Source organism: Saimiri boliviensis, chromosome 3 (assembly GCF_048565385.1).
Source record: "Saimiri boliviensis isolate mSaiBol1 chromosome 3, mSaiBol1.pri, whole genome shotgun sequence".
In the NCBI taxonomy this organism is placed as follows: domain Eukaryota; kingdom Metazoa; phylum Chordata; class Mammalia; order Primates; family Cebidae; genus Saimiri; species Saimiri boliviensis.
This window is the reverse complement of record NC_133451.1, coordinates 136,373,041-136,388,654: the sequence shown is the minus strand read 5'-3', so window position 1 is coordinate 136,388,654 and position 15,614 is coordinate 136,373,041. Positions and strand designations below refer to the sequence as shown.

The 15,614-nt window shown below is 37.2% G+C and overlaps 1 protein-coding gene across 9 annotated transcripts in view; it reads left to right on the top strand.

Moving 5' to 3' along the window:
• TRIM2 (tripartite motif containing 2) overlaps positions 1-14,946 on the top strand; it is a 195,299-nt gene extending 180,353 nt beyond the window's left edge. For all 9 annotated transcript variants that reach the window (XM_074396811.1, XM_074396812.1, XM_003927966.4 and 6 more), the window contains exons 9-12: positions 654-822; positions 2,072-2,142; positions 7,144-7,284; positions 10,451-14,946. In XM_074396811.1, the coding sequence (XP_074252912.1) occupies positions 654-822; positions 2,072-2,142; positions 7,144-7,284; positions 10,451-10,603 (534 nt within the window). In that variant the 3' untranslated portion in view covers positions 10,604-14,946. The remainder of the gene's footprint in view (positions 1-653; positions 823-2,071; positions 2,143-7,143; positions 7,285-10,450) is intronic.
• Positions 14,947-15,614: the final 668 nt, after the last annotated feature.

Sequence of the window (15,614 nt, the reverse complement as noted above, 5' to 3'; positions counted from 1 at the left end):
TAAACAATGGCAGATAAAACAGATGTGACTCCCACCCAAGGAGAACTTAATTCTCTAAAGTTCAATGCTAAATGCCTGGCAATTTTGATATTAATTATGATCAATTGCAATGACATTGATGGCTTCCTTTCAGTGACTGCTTGCTGTGTGCTGCATTCTACAATAAACCCTTACCTACCTTATTCTACTTAATGCATTTTCCAAAAATGCCATTGGGACTTGTTGTCATTTTGGGGACATTTTAAAATGTATTAGGAATCTGAAGTTTAAGGAAATGAAACCCACCGGTGCTATCCCAGGTATGTTTAAAGCAAGCAGTGGAAGTAGGTCAGTCTTCCGAGTCATAATCTAGTCATCTTTCACCAGACCGTACTGCCTCTTCAGCAGGGAACTGTGTCCCCAGTTTAGGGGATCCTAGACTATTTTTGGTGGTGATCTCTTTTAAGAACAAGGATTTTATATAGTAGCAGGTAATGGATGTGATAAAGCCAGGTTTCCAAGACAGAAGTTCATTGTGATGTATGAGTAGCTATGCACCTGTTTGAACATTTAGGTACATAGCTACTGAATTTGTTTTGGACATCTTTATCTTCATGTTCTGTAGTGGTTTAAACTTTGACTCTATGCTGGATTTCTGTACTTATTTCCAACAGACAAAAATTGGATCAGGAAAGCTGATGGGACCCAAGGGAGTTTCTGTGGACCGCAATGGGCACATTATTGTGGTGGACAACAAGGCGTGCTGCGTGTTTATCTTCCAGCCAAATGGGAAAATAGTCACCAGGTTTGGTAGCCGAGGAAATGGGGACAGGCAGTTTGCAGGTACACTTGATGGTAATATGTAAACCCCCTTTTTTATGCTGCTTCTGCTCACATTTGCATGATGTTGGAGCATGTGGAAGACACCACATCCCTGGTGTGTTTTCTGGCTTTGGGAAAGATGCTGGGGATAAAATCTAAGCAAAAGCATGGGTCGTTGCATCTCAGTCATCCCCACCCACCAGGCAGTAAGTTGAGCTACAGTCCATGTGTGGTTTTATTGGTGGCAGTTCACAACTCAGAAGTCTAGTTTTAAAATATTCATATTAAATAAAGTATACATTTTAAAATAAAAATATTTGAAAAACAAGGGAGTAACTACTGTTTCAGCCTAGCTCTAGCTTTGTTTAAAAAGCCACTGAATGAGAATGTTTTTTACCTTTCGAGGTTATTGGAAGAGGAGTGTAGAATATTTGCTAGGTATAAGGAGGGCAGTCTGTTTTATGTCTCTTTTTGGTGTAGCTTTGCAATCATAAGCTTACTTAGGTTTTTGCATCTGCAAATAGAGGCTGAAAACAGCTTAGTGGTTTTCTTTTTGAAAGGATGCTTTTGGCACTAAGTATTAATTTGCATAACATTTGTTTGTGCTTTGTCTCCAGTTCTGCCAAGGTTCTGACTGTCACCCAAAATTATATTGTGGGTTTTCCGCTTACTTTTTTTATTTGTTTGTTTATTTTTTGAGACAGGGTCTCGCTCTGTCAACCAGGCTGGAGTGCAGTGGCATGATCTCTGCTCACTGCAGCCTCGACCTCCCGGGTTCAAGTGATCCTCCTGCCTCAGCCTGCCAAGTAGCTGGGACTACAGGCATGTGCCACCATGCCCAGCTAATCTGTTTTTTTAAAATTACATATTGGAGTCTCTTTTCCAATGCTGAGTTGCCACATCTTTCCTTGGTGGGAGCTGAAGGCACTTAAAATGACTAACAGATATTCAGGGAAGCTGGCAGATGTGACTTTCAGATGGTGGTACGGAGAATGAATTCTGATGCTTCCTGCTCCTGCCACTTCATTAGGGCTGCTAGAACTCCCAGCCTGATTGGGAAGGAGTCAGAATAGACTGGTACAGGTAGAGAATAATATAGGATCCCTATGATCTGGAGCTGGAAGTCTGGCTGAATGCTCTTTCGAAGACTGAGTCTATGATTGTTTGAAATAACTAAGTTAATACGTTATGTTTGTTTGTACAGTAACTGCTATATTGTAATCACTTTTATTGTAGTCATCACGTTTTTTTTTTTCCATCTTTATTGCAGGTCCCCATTTTGCAGCTGTAAATAGCAATAATGAGATTATTATTACAGATTTCCATAATCATTCTGTCAAGGTACTATAAGCACATGAGTTGTTGTTAACTTTTAACTGCTTTTATGGAGAAATTGGTCTGCAAGAAAATAATGCAATACTTACATATGGCACCAAAAGGAGTTAACCAGAGGAGTAGACTTCACTTCCGCTCAAAGACGCTGGTTTAAATTTGGACTTACAGACCTTGGAAAGTTGGGAAATTGAACAAAATGTGGTGGCAATAAGTTGCTAATTTGAAACTGGTGCAAATGAAGAGGACTTGAAAATTAAATTTTGAAAAGCAATTCTTTGAACTTAGAGGCAGAACTTTCTGAAGCTTAATATTTTATAGCTAATCAATAAATTAAAATCACTTTTCAATTTTCCACATCTTTTTGTTTAAAAAAAAATTAGATATTCCACTCTGTTACAACAACAGATGGCATGGGGAGGGGGATAACCCTAGCATACATTCATACAGTATATTTTATACTTCTTAGAATGCTTTTACACATTTGGTATTCTTTAGAAAACAGTGACTTCTATAGTAAATTTTTCTGTTTTCTTTTTCTTTTCTTTTTTTTTTTTTTGAGACAGAGTTTCACTCTTGTTACGCAGGCTGGAGTGCAATGGCACGATCTCAGCTCACCGCAACCTCCGCCTCCCGGGTTCAGGCAATTCTCCTGCCTCAGCCTCCAGAGTAGCTGGGATTACAGGCACGCACCACCATGCCCAGCTAATGTTTTGTATTTTTAGTAGAGACGGTGTTTCACCATGTTGACCAGGATGGTCTCTTGAGCTCGTGATCCACCCGCCTCGGCCTCCCAAAGTGCTGGGATTACAGGCTTGAGCCACCGCACCCGGCCCGTAAATTTTTCTTACGAGGTATCACGGGAGAGAGATTTGAACTTTATTACAAGAAAATCAGGAAATAATAAATGGCTCAAAACACAAATCACTCACTTACTGAAATGATGAGAAAATATTTAGTAATAACTAGATCAAGCTTCTCAAGGTGTGATGCATGCTCCACTGAAGGTATGCGCGGGGTCATAGCCAGTCCACTGGTGGATATTTTTATCTTATGTGTGTTTTTTAGGGTTGCCTTTGGTTTATATCAAGTGATGCTGTTTTGCACTTAGAAATCTGATAATAAAGTTTTTCTTTTAAATACATTCATTTAAATTTTAAAAGGTGGGTCATTTTAAAGGAAAAATAGTAAGGAAACAGCATAGGATGGAATGCCAGTGACTAAAGTTTGCACTTAGAGACAATTGAGCAACCAAAATTAATAATGACTTATCAGTGCTGATGACTGGAATAGCTAGATAAGGGGTAGGATTTTTAAGACCCAAAGGTACTCTCTGTGATGTCCTCTCCGCACCCTGGAAAGTCTCTAACCTGAGTAAATGGAGAGGGCTTGGACCTTTTTGATCGGTGCCAAGTCCCGGTGCAAACAGTAGAGCACAGTGGGCTGCAGGAATGGGGTCAGGATAAGAGACTAGGGTGGCCACCGTTGCTTTTTTCTGAAACTGCTCCTTGCCGTGTTCTTTCCAGAGATGCTCGCACAGCAGCATAGGTCCCCACTACGCTCAAATGCAGATCCTCTGCATTCTCGGCTGACACTACCGTCAATGGGAAGTGTCTTGGTAAAAGGAATAGAATAGTGGAAAAAGTTGACGGCCAGAGAAGGATGGAAGTAGACAGCAAAGAGGCAGCAGGAACCAGGCTGGGGACTGTCCTCCCTGGGCGTTATAACAGTCCTGGAGAATGAGCACAATTGTCAAAGCATAACACAGTTTGTTCTCATACTTCCTACTCACTCACTTTGTAGAGGAATCATTTCTATAACTTCAGGACATTCAGCAAGAAGAAAACCCATATGAGGTCCTAACAGTACGAAGGCCAACAAATGCTTGCATAGGTTCTGCCCACTCCTAGCTGAAAGTCATAATTAATCAAGTTGCTCTTGTCTACTAAGTGCGACTGTGGTCTCAGAGCCTTTCCTGTCCTGTGCTCCAGGCAACCTCTAAGAATCAACTGGCGTTGGTATGTGGGATGGCTCCTATTTACCAGTCCTGGCAGACACTGTAGAAAGAATTAAAACAGATGTAAGTAACCAAAATGCAAGGCAGATAGCACTAAATAATTTCATAAAATAAGTACATTTAAAGTTTCCTAAGTTTCCAGGAGAAAAGAGGTTTCCTTAATTAAGACTATGAGGGGAGACTTCCAAGCAGAGGTGGTATTTGATAGGAGCAGAATTTTGAAATCAGGAAAGGATGATTTCAATCAAGGTGATTTTTTTTTTAAACCTGCTTTAAATATTTATTGTAAAAAGAAAGCAGTAAAAAACAAACAAACAAAAAAAGAAACAATATAAGCTTATACTTCTGCCTCTTAATTTGTTTTCGGTCTGGCACGGTGACTTATGCCTGTAATCCCAGAATTTTGGGAGGCCGAGGCACGCGGATTGCCTGAGGTCAGGAGTTTGAGACCAATCTGGCCAACACGGTGAAACCCCGTCTCTACTAAAAATACAAAAAAAAATTAGCCAGGCATGGTGGCACATGCCTGTAATCCCAGCTACTTGGAGGCTGAGGCAGGGGAATTGCTTGAACCCTGGAGGTGGAGGTTGCAGTAAGCTGAGATCATGCCACTGCACTCCAGTCTGGGTGACAGAGAGAGATTCCATCTCAAAAAAAAAAAATTGTTTTCATGTGAATAATTTTTAAGTAATTAAATGGCACTTTAGAAGGGAAAAATAGAAAATAATCTGAAACGTGTAATTCTTAAGATTCTGAAAACTCTTCAAGTTTTCAGTATGGTAGAGGTAGATTATTTTAGCTATTATTTAAACTAAATTGTCTTGTTTAAAAAAAAACATAGCCTTTTGTTATTGTTTCTCTTCTTTTTGACAGCTATTGCCAAATAAGTTTTATGGAATACTTGGGTTTTTGTTTCCCACATAACACTGGGCAGTTGGCAATAGTTCTGAATTCAGGTCACTTCTCTGTTGATAAGAGTAAAAAACATATCTATAGGTCAGTGCTAACAAGGGGTCTAGTTTGCTCTTTAGCTGTCTGCAGAATATATTTTCTTTTAATCACAAAACAAGTAAGACTAGATTTGGCACCCTTCATTATCCCAAAATGAAGCAAAACCACTTCAGTCATTTGGATTGTCCCCAGGAAAACATATTGACTCAGAAAGATAAACAAGGCTGGGCGCAGTAGCTCACACCTGTAATCCCAGCACTTTGAGATGCCAGGGCAGACAGATCACCTGGGATCAGGAGTTCAAGACCAGCCTGGCTAACAGGGCAAAATCCCGTCTCTACTGAAAATACAAAAATTAGCCAGGTGTGGTCACGGGTGCTTATAATCCAGTTACTAAGGAGGTTGAGGCAGGAGAATCACTTGAACTTGGGAGGTGAAGTTTTCGGTGAGCCAAGATTGTGCCAATGCACTCCAGCCTGGGTAACAAAATGAGAGAGACTCCATCTCAAAAAAAAAAAAAAAAAAAAAAAAAAAAAAAAAAAAAGATTATTTGTAGGACGTAACAAGGAAAAAAACAATAATAAATTATGTACAGCATAAACATGTTCCCATTGGTCTTTAGAATGTTTTATGTAAAAGGAGACAAAAAGAGTTAAAAAAAAATTGTAAACATGGCATCGTAGTAAAAGCTGGTTGTTCTTGCCCTGGTCCTTTCTGAAGAACCACAGAGTAGCTTGCTTTCTTGGCAAGTATGTAATTAATTCAGGAAGTAGCCATGACTCCTTTTTAATCGTAATGTGAGTTTAGCCTGTAGAGATGGAAGTATCCTAATTTCCCAATGTACCTACCTAAAAATGGTCATTTTGATCTTTTGTGGTCAGAGATGACAATAGGTGACTCTAAAAGGTCTTGAGATCATCTCCAAAATAAGATCTATGCTCCAATATAGTGAATTCTTTCAGTTCTACATTTGAGAAAACCTTACTCTCAAAGTGCTTTGTATATAATACTTTCTGATTTGTTAATGAATATCTGTGCATCTAAGCATCATGACAATGGAAGTTAAAAATAGTGTCCTGGAGACATTTCTAAACCATTAGGTGTCTGAATCATCAAGATACAATTATGTTTACTATAGTTTTATCATTAAATATTAAAATTTACTTTTTTCAAAATCAATGATCTGTATTTGATACATATCTAGCAGCACTCACTCTATTAGTAAGAATATTTAACCACAGCACTCCACTACGTTTTTTGTTTTGTTTTTTGTTTTGTTTTTTGTTTTTTGCTTAAGAGTTCTGTTTAGCCCCCTAACTTCCCTTCTCTCTAGAAGAGAGAGAAACTATTCTATGGCAGAATAGTTTCTATTCATCAAAGCCTTAGGATCATATAAACTCTTGAACTAAAATGTCACCTGAGGGTAAATAAAAAAGCCTTTTTATTTCTTACCTGCTGCTACCACACATGTGCACACATACATGCAATGAATTTCTCCCATTGTAAGTATGAAGTCTAGCCTACTCTTTCTAGTTATGTTGATATAGTAAAATATAAATTCTGAGCATCTGAGAATCTGATAATAAATTCTGAGCATAACAAAAAAACTCCTACTTTCTGATTCAACTTTTAAGGTCATCTATCCTGTTAGAAATATAAATACAATGACTATTCTTGAAATTCATCAATTTTTTAAAGGTGGGAAGAATAACATAATTGAAAATTATAGCTCTTCTTACTCATACTAACTTATATAGTATTTTATAATTTGTAATAAAAGTATTTTTCACATAAGGATTTTATAACCAGATATAAGCAAAAAAAGGTGGTGATCTAACCAATGATAAGTCAGCTTTATACAGTAATTTGGGGAACCACAATGATATGCAGTCTAGCTTGTAGATTTTTTTTTCCTTTTATTAGAATGGATTAAATCATAGGTCTTATTATAAATAACCTGCTCAAATAGCTATTGTTTAATCTGTAATGTTGGTTCAAGTATTTTGATTTAAAACCAACTAATTTAAAAATCTTTCATGCAGGTGTTCAATCAGGAAGGAGAATTCATGTTGAAGTTTGGCTCAAATGGAGAAGGAAATGGGCAGTTTAATGCTCCAACGGGTGTAGCAGTGGATTCAAATGGAAACATCATTGTGGCCGACTGGGGAAACAGCAGGATCCAGGTAGATCAACATGCTAATTAATGTATATGGTTAGAGTGGTTGGTGTTTGTTAAAAGTGAAGACTTTGCCGTCCAGACTGGAATGTTTTCTCTTTTCCATTGGTTAGGACATAGGACCATAGATATTCTCACCAGATGGACCAAACTCAGCAAAACGGAGTAGAAAAAAGGCAACGTAGTACCAGAGTGAAAGCCTCTAAATCAGGGTTTTAACATGGACCCCAGAGAATTCTATCTTTGAAGATAGAATTCAAGAGGGCCATTGAACAAAAATATTACATTATGATTTTTATTAATGGCTAAAAATTACCATTTCCTTTAATCATGAATATAAGCAACAATTATAGTAATTTTAGTAATGCCTATGACTTTGTCACCAAGAAAAAAATCAGCAAGAAATTTTCACATCATATTAGTTGCAAAAATCTTGAATTGACACTTATTCTCATCACTACTTCAAAATTACAGTAATTATTAGACCCATTACTATCTCTTATTATTTAATGTACTAATTTTTAGAAGCACACACATATTGCTCTATCATAATTTAGTAATTTTTAAATAGCTATATCTTAATATGATTTTTAAAAATCTCATGTGTTTTGATTTAATAATTTGAAAACACTATTGGGCTAAATGACCCGAGCCAAAGAGGAAGTCTCAAGGAAAATTGTAAAATGTACTGGACTGAATGAAAATGCAAATAGAACATAACAAAATTTGTGGAATTTAGCAAAGACTGTGCTGAGAGGGAAATTAATCTGCTAAATGCTTCTATTAGAAAAGAGGAAACATTTTAAATCAGTGATCTAAGCTGTCACCTCAAGAAGCTAGAAAGAAAAGAGCAAATCAAACCCCAAACACGCAGAAGGAAGCAAGGCTGAAATTCAAGGCCTGGTGCGGTGGCACACACCTTGAATCCTGGCACTTTGGGAGGCCGAGGCAGGCAGATCACTTGAGGTCAGGAGTTCGAGACAAGTCTGGCCAACATGGTAGAACCCTGTCTCTACTGAAAATACAAAAATTACCCAGTTATGGTGGCACATGTCTGTATTCCCAGCTACTCGGGAGACTGAGGCAGGAGAATCGCTTGAACCCGGGAGGCAGACGTCTTTCAATAGGTTAATGACTAAACAAACTGGTATGTCTATACTGTGGAATATGACAGCATTGAAAATGAACAGACTAATGATACACTCAAATCAGATGCATCTTGAGGGCATGATGCTGAGTGAAAAATAGCCATATTCAGAAGGTCACATACTATATGATTCTGTTTGTGTAACAGTCTCAAAAAATGACAGAATTATAGAGAAGGAAAACAGATTAGTGGCTGGCAAGAGTTAGAGATGAGGGGGAATGGGACTGGGTCTGACCATAAAGATGTAGCAAGAGGGAGATCTTATGTCGATGGGATAGTTCTGTATGTTGATTGCAGTGGTAAATCTACACACATGATAAAATGACACGAAACTGCACACAAACATCCCAAAGTCAACGTGTTGGGTTTTGTGTGTTAGCAGAATTATAGAAGATGTGACCACTGGCAGAAACTGAGTGAAGAGTACACAGGACCTTTCTCTACGATCTTTGCCACTTCCTATGAATCCATAATTATTTCAAAATAAAAATTTATGAAAGTAACAAAGCAGAAGCTGACAGACCAACATCCTAATATATGATCAGCCCCTGTACCCCCAAATCCCACATTTGTGAAATTTAACTAACTACAGATCAAAAATTTCAAGGAAAAAAAAATAATAATACCATTATTAAAAACAATACAAATTTTAAAAATACATCATTATTTACATTATTTGTGTAGCATTCACATTGCTTTAGGTATTAGAACTAATCTAGAAATGATTTAAAGTATATGGGGGGATGTGCATAGGTTAAGTGGAAATACTAGGCTATTTTATATGAAGAACTTGAGAATCTGAAGATTTTGGTATCAGTCTCCTGAGATACTGAGGGATGACTCTACATGTTGAACCATTGACTTCTTAAAATCCACTCTTTTTCTAAAAAGGAAAAAACAATTTCTTTTTTTTTTTTTTTTTTTTTTTTTTGAGACGGAGTTTCGCTCTTGTTACCCAGGCTGGAGTGCAATGGCGCGATCTCGGCTCACCGCAACCTCCGCCTCCTGGGTTCAAGCAATTCTCCTGCCTCAGCCTCCTGACTAGCTGGGATTACAGGCATGTGCCACCATGCCCAGCTAATTTTTTGTATTTTTAGTAGAGACGGGGTTTCACCATGTTGACCAGAATGGTCTCGATCTCTCGACCTCGTGATCCACCCGCCTCGGCCTCCCAAAGTGCTGGGATTACAGGCTTGAGCCACCGCGCCCGGCAGGAAAAAACAATTTCTACTGTCTCATTGCCATTATGATTCAGAAGCATTCTTCCATCATCTAGTTAGTTGCTCATCTTTTCCCTTATAATTGGGGAGGAAAAGGAGATGTGAGGCCGGAAGTGGAATAAGAGAAGATTTAACAGGAACAATAAGGTTCATTCATTTTTTAAGCACGAACTAGGGCCCTTCCCACCCAATATTTGTTGTAACCACTATAGGAATATAAGTGAGATCTGGCAGCCGAGGGCATATTCTACTCCACCAACTGGAAACAGAGGAGGAGAGAAGAGAAAGGTAAGTGCAGAGAAAGACTGTGGATATGATAGTGACATAAACATAGATGGATAGATGATTACTTAAGTGCTTTTTTCTTGCTTGCTTGCTTGCTTTCCTTTTTTTTTTTTTTAAGAGACAGGGTCTCGCTATTTTTGCCCAGGGTATTCTTAAACTCCTGGCCTCAAGGGATCTTCCCACCTTCACTTACCAAAGTGCTGGCGTTACAGGTGTAAGCCAGTGTCCCTGGCTTATGCTAATGTTTTAAATCTAAAAGCATATATACTGGGCACTGTGGCTTATGCCTGCAATCTTAGCACTTTGGGAGGCTGAATCAGGAGGATCACTTGAGCCCACGGATTAGAGGTTACAGTGAGCTATCTTCACACCACTGCACGCCAGCCTGGGTGACAGAGTGAGACCCTGTCTCTATTAAAAAAAAAAAAAAAGAAAAACATTAGCATCAAAGTTTTCTAACTCATGTTTAGCATATTACTATAACTTATCCTATAACATTCTGACTTCCTATTTGTTTACAGGTTTTTGATGGGAGTGGATCATTTTTGTCCTACATTAACACATCTGCTGACCCACTCTATGGCCCCCAAGGGCTGGCCCTAACTTCAGATGGTCATGTTGTGGTTGCAGACTCTGGAAATCACTGTTTCAAAGTCTATCGGTACTTACAGTAGTGGTGGGCAGCTGGATACTCCCTTTCAAGGTCTTGCACTATAAACTGGAACAGAGTTCTCAACGCGGGACCAGATTATGACTAGAATTTTTATGCCAGAAGGAATCATTGGTGAACTTTCCAAGGTTATTTCCGAATGTAACGATTTCCTTAAAAACTGCTTATCCAATTTCTGTATTTCACCTTTAGGGTTTAAAAAAAAAAAACAACTATTCTACTGAATCTATAAAAACTGCAGTTTTACATCTGTGAACTATGGCTTAATGGACAGGATTTATGTAGTGAAACTAATTTTGCAAATCAAACAGACACTTAAAAAAAAAAACTAGCATATGTAAAGGTATTTGTTAATCCTGTGAATGGTAGCTTTTGCACAGAACTTCCAAAAGCAAAACAAAAACAAAATCTCTTGTAGTTATGTACTTCATTTAACCTAGGTCACAAGACCCAGGGAGTCTTCTAACCTCACTTTTACAGTAGGTATTACTCTTGTGACTTTTTTTTTTTTTTTTTTTGTGATCAACAACTACATAGAAATTACTTTAGAAAAAGTAAGGCTGTCTTGCAAAATCATCCCAGCTCTGATTGGCAGGCCTCTGGAGTTCAGTACTTAAGAATCAGTGCAATTTTCTCAACCTTTCTGGGTGAGACAAAGATCCTTTTTTTGTGAGTTCTTTTCCCCTCCTCTTTTTGGCTCACCTTGTATCAGAAAACAAAATCCATCTTCAGGGAAACCTGAAATTTCAAATGCTTTGAAAAGCATATTACTAATGCTACCTTTTGGGAAACAAACTGCCCCGTTAACTCCAGATCATTGCACTGGAATGTAATCAAGAAAAAGTTAGTCACGTTTTATGTGCCATGTTTCATACGTGTCTCTCCTCTTCGACTTCATGAAAGCGAAAGCTTTACCTCCTGCAACTGTCAGCACATGTAGTAGGACACCAGTATCCTAGGACAGAGAGCCATAAGTAGCCCTTTGGAGGACTGATGGTGTCAACCAAAGGCATGTGATTGATTAATGATTTCCCTTTAGAAAGCAAGTGTTACCAAAGTTGTGTTATCTTGAAAGCATTACAGGTAAGGGCATGTTATGGTTATTTATCATTGTTTAATGAATAGCAGAGGTGTCAAGGGACTATGTATACATGATTAGGGTAAGATAGAATGTATTATATATATATATATATGCATATATATAGTTGAATCTTTGGTGTATTGAAATAGGCAGCACTCTGAAAGACAGAAGCTTCGTCCAGCCATTCTTCAGCACATTCCTTTACTAAGCAGTTTAAAGCCGTCCTAGTGGAGCAAGTCCTGAAGCAGATTTCACTTTTGCCATTTTCCAGGAATGACGGTGGTGGCTGACTTTCAGTCAGAAAATGGCCTTCTGTGCTTTCCAACCAACAACAACAACAACAACAACAACAACAACAACAGGCCAAAAGAAAAGTTGAACTTGAGTTACATTTTGAGAAATGTTAAAAACAGTTTAGTCAGTTGTTAATCTGGCATCAGTACTGTAAAATAAGCTGTGGTCTCTTTCCACTGTTTAATTTTCTACTCAGTTCTACCAAATAGGATGTCATGTTTGGCATTTTCAGTAGTGACTTTGGAATCTTTTTCACTGAAAGCACCTTAGAACTGTACTGTAAGAAAACGTTTCCCCTGTGTATAATGATATGAATGTGATGTTTATTGCTTATTAATTTATAATTGTCATTCTCTATATAGGACTTCTTAAAATTTAGAAGGGAAATCTAGCTACTTCAAATTTTGAAATTTATTATGCCCAAATCAACCTCTGAAAGAAGGTTTTTTCCAGGAAGATTTACATGTAGGTTTAATATTTTTTTAGTTAGAGTTGTAAAAAAATATTTGAGCCTGTCTGTGATAAAGCTATAAAATCCAGCAACTTTTTAGAATGTCAAATGAAGACACTATTTCCTAATATAAGTGAGCTACATCTTTGAAGTTAAACATTTCTATTTATTGAGTACTTACAAAGTACCAAGTACTCTTTTAGGCTCTGGAAATACAGTGATAGGCAAAACAGACTAAAATCTCTGCCCCCTCAGAGCTTACATTCTGGGATAGGAATTTCATTTTGTGGTTTACTACCATTCTGTACAAAAGACAGGCTAGACTTGATAGGTCCTAGATTGTTTAAAAGACAGTTTTTAAATTGGTTACATTAATTTTAGTTTATTTTCACAAGTAAAAATGGCTTTCTATTTAGATTTTTTCTGTCCCAGGCTATTGTTCTTAAAACTAGTTGATTTAAAGAGGTTTTTCTGCACAACATTTAAATTATATTTATGAACTTAGATATTAATTTACAATCTAACCAGACATATCATATCATATCCAGGCTAGATATCTCAATACGAGACTGAATACACAGCTAATTTTTTTACATGTCAATACTGGCACAAACTGGAATGAAAGAATAGTTTGATTCAGACCTGCTCCACTATGTGTTACTAAAACACATGCTATGGGCACTCCAGGAAACACTATATTTTCCCCAAAAATATGTGATTATATGTGTTAAAGTATAGATAACATTTCACACTTGGATACATATGTGCACTTACTGTATTTTTTGGTAAGCATATTTTGGGGGGAAAGTGCTGCTGATATGATACAAGTAAATAAGATTTAAATGAAGTTTTGTCACATTTTATGGAAAATGGTTTCTGGTAAACTGAGAAGGATATTAAAATAAGTGGCTTTTTTTCTGGGCTACCATTACTGTTTGATTTCTCTTTGTCAAGTATATAGAACCTGTCATACATTCATGATAAGTAGCACTGAAAAATTACTCATTCAAATTTCCCCTGGGCACGTAAGGCAAAATACTGCCAGTTGGGATTTCAAGGTCAGTGACGATGCATTTCCTCCCAGTACGGCTCCCCAGCCCCCCTTGCTGGACATGGGGAGGCAGAGAGTCACTTGACCATCCAGAAATACATGACTACAAGGCCTTTATGACTGTTTGCCATTTTTTTTTAAATGGTACTTAGTATTTTGAACAAACTTTAGTCTCCAGAACTAAACAAGTCCCTAAGTTTCCTTATTTTAATTTACTGTGACTAGATTCGAAGCAAATAAATACTTCAGATCCATGCAGCTAGAACACACTTGCTTCTACTACTAAATATACAGGGTATGTCCTAACATGGAATTAACTGGAATAGCAGTACACTAGCAAGTATCTGTGGATCCTTAGTACTGAAAGGTTAACAGAAATGCTTTGGTAATACCTACTTAGTTAATTGGAGGAAATAGTAAATAAACATTAGGTAATCTGCAGATTACTTCAAATGGGAAAAATCTTTTTGTACATTTAGACTTTATAGTATCCTCTCTATTCACCAGCTTCTGAAAAGGGAGGAGTATTTTTAGTTTGATAATTTAATAATGTAAAAACAAGACATTTCCAGGTAGGATAAAATTGAAGCTATTTCATGCAAACATTATCTAATTTAGCTTAAAACTGAAAGTGGTAATACTATTGGTTTCTGTAAATGTTGCAGGGTTTTAAACTTTACAATTACTTTAATATTTTTGATAACTAGGAATCTAGTATTGCCATAAAGGAAACTAAGTGCCCATCAAAGATTTGTTTGGTATAAATAAAGAATTATTTGTTTTGTTTTAAATGACAGTAAGCTACAAATCATGATGCTATCTTAAAAACTTTCTAAAGATGAATTGTGTGGCAGTGATTGTGTGGTCTGTTTGTGGAGAATGTATGAAAGCTATTAATATTCTAGAGTAGATTAATAAATTGGCTCTGTTGTTCCAATGAATGTACAGCACTTCCATTAACTTTTGAAAGCAACACAGCCTTAAACTCAATGCTTTTGCTTTATGACATCGGAATGTTCTGTCATCAATGGAGTGTATTCTTGTAATAGAATTCTTTATATTGTTCTCAATTCTATAGACTTTCAAGCCTACGTATGAATATGAAGTTTTTTTTTTTTGCTTTGTTTTCTTTTTAGATTTTGTACATTCCATCTTTATAGGTCTGTTTCACATGTTTTGTGTATAGAACACTAAGTCTTGCACTCTCTGACATTGATACTGATATATTCTCGTCATTAGTTCTTTTATGAATCAAAATGTTGACTGCCTATTTAAAGAAAAGAATGAACGCTGTGCATCAAAGTGTTTGTATGTTCGTAGCTACATACGTACCACAGTATTTTGGATGCTTTAGTCTACAATGAAACTTTAAATTAATTCTGTCTTGAAACATAGGAGAAACAAGATTCATGTGTATCTCTTTACCATGCACAAAATCTCAAATCATTATAATAAAGCTTGTTTTCTCCATTTGCAGAGTGAATATTTATTTATTTAACATATTCTCTATTTGAAGGGAAATTGAGGACCGTCCTGGAATCTGTGGAATATAGCGGTACTGCAACCAGACTATTTATACTTGTGAAAAAAAGCCCAAGAAAATTTTTGTTGGCTATGACGTTAATAATCCATTAGTATTTAGGATTTATCTTAGGTAGGAATTTGGAAAATCCTGATACATATGAACAGCATGTATGTTTAGAAAGTTATAGAATTAGAATAACCTTACTATCCTTTTTAATTTTTTGAGATGGATTCTGGCTCTTTTGCTCAGGCTAGAATGCAGGGGTGTGATCATGGCTTACTGCAGCCTCAACCTCCCTGGCTCAAGCAATCCTTCCATCTCAGCCTCCCAAGTAGCTGGGACTACAGGCACTCGCCACCACACCTGGCTAATTTTTAAAATTTTTTTGTAGAGATGCAGTCTCACTACGTTGCCCAGGCTGGTCTGAACTCCTAGGCTGAAGCAATCCCCCTGCCTTGGCCTCCCAAAGTGCTGGGATTACAGGCGTGATTCTGAACAATAACAGAACACAATAAAAATTTCTTTTGTTTTCTTGAGAGAGGGTGAGTTCCTCCATAAGCCATTTGCCCCATGTTTTAGTTCAGCATATCTGAGATTGTCCTTCGGGAACACA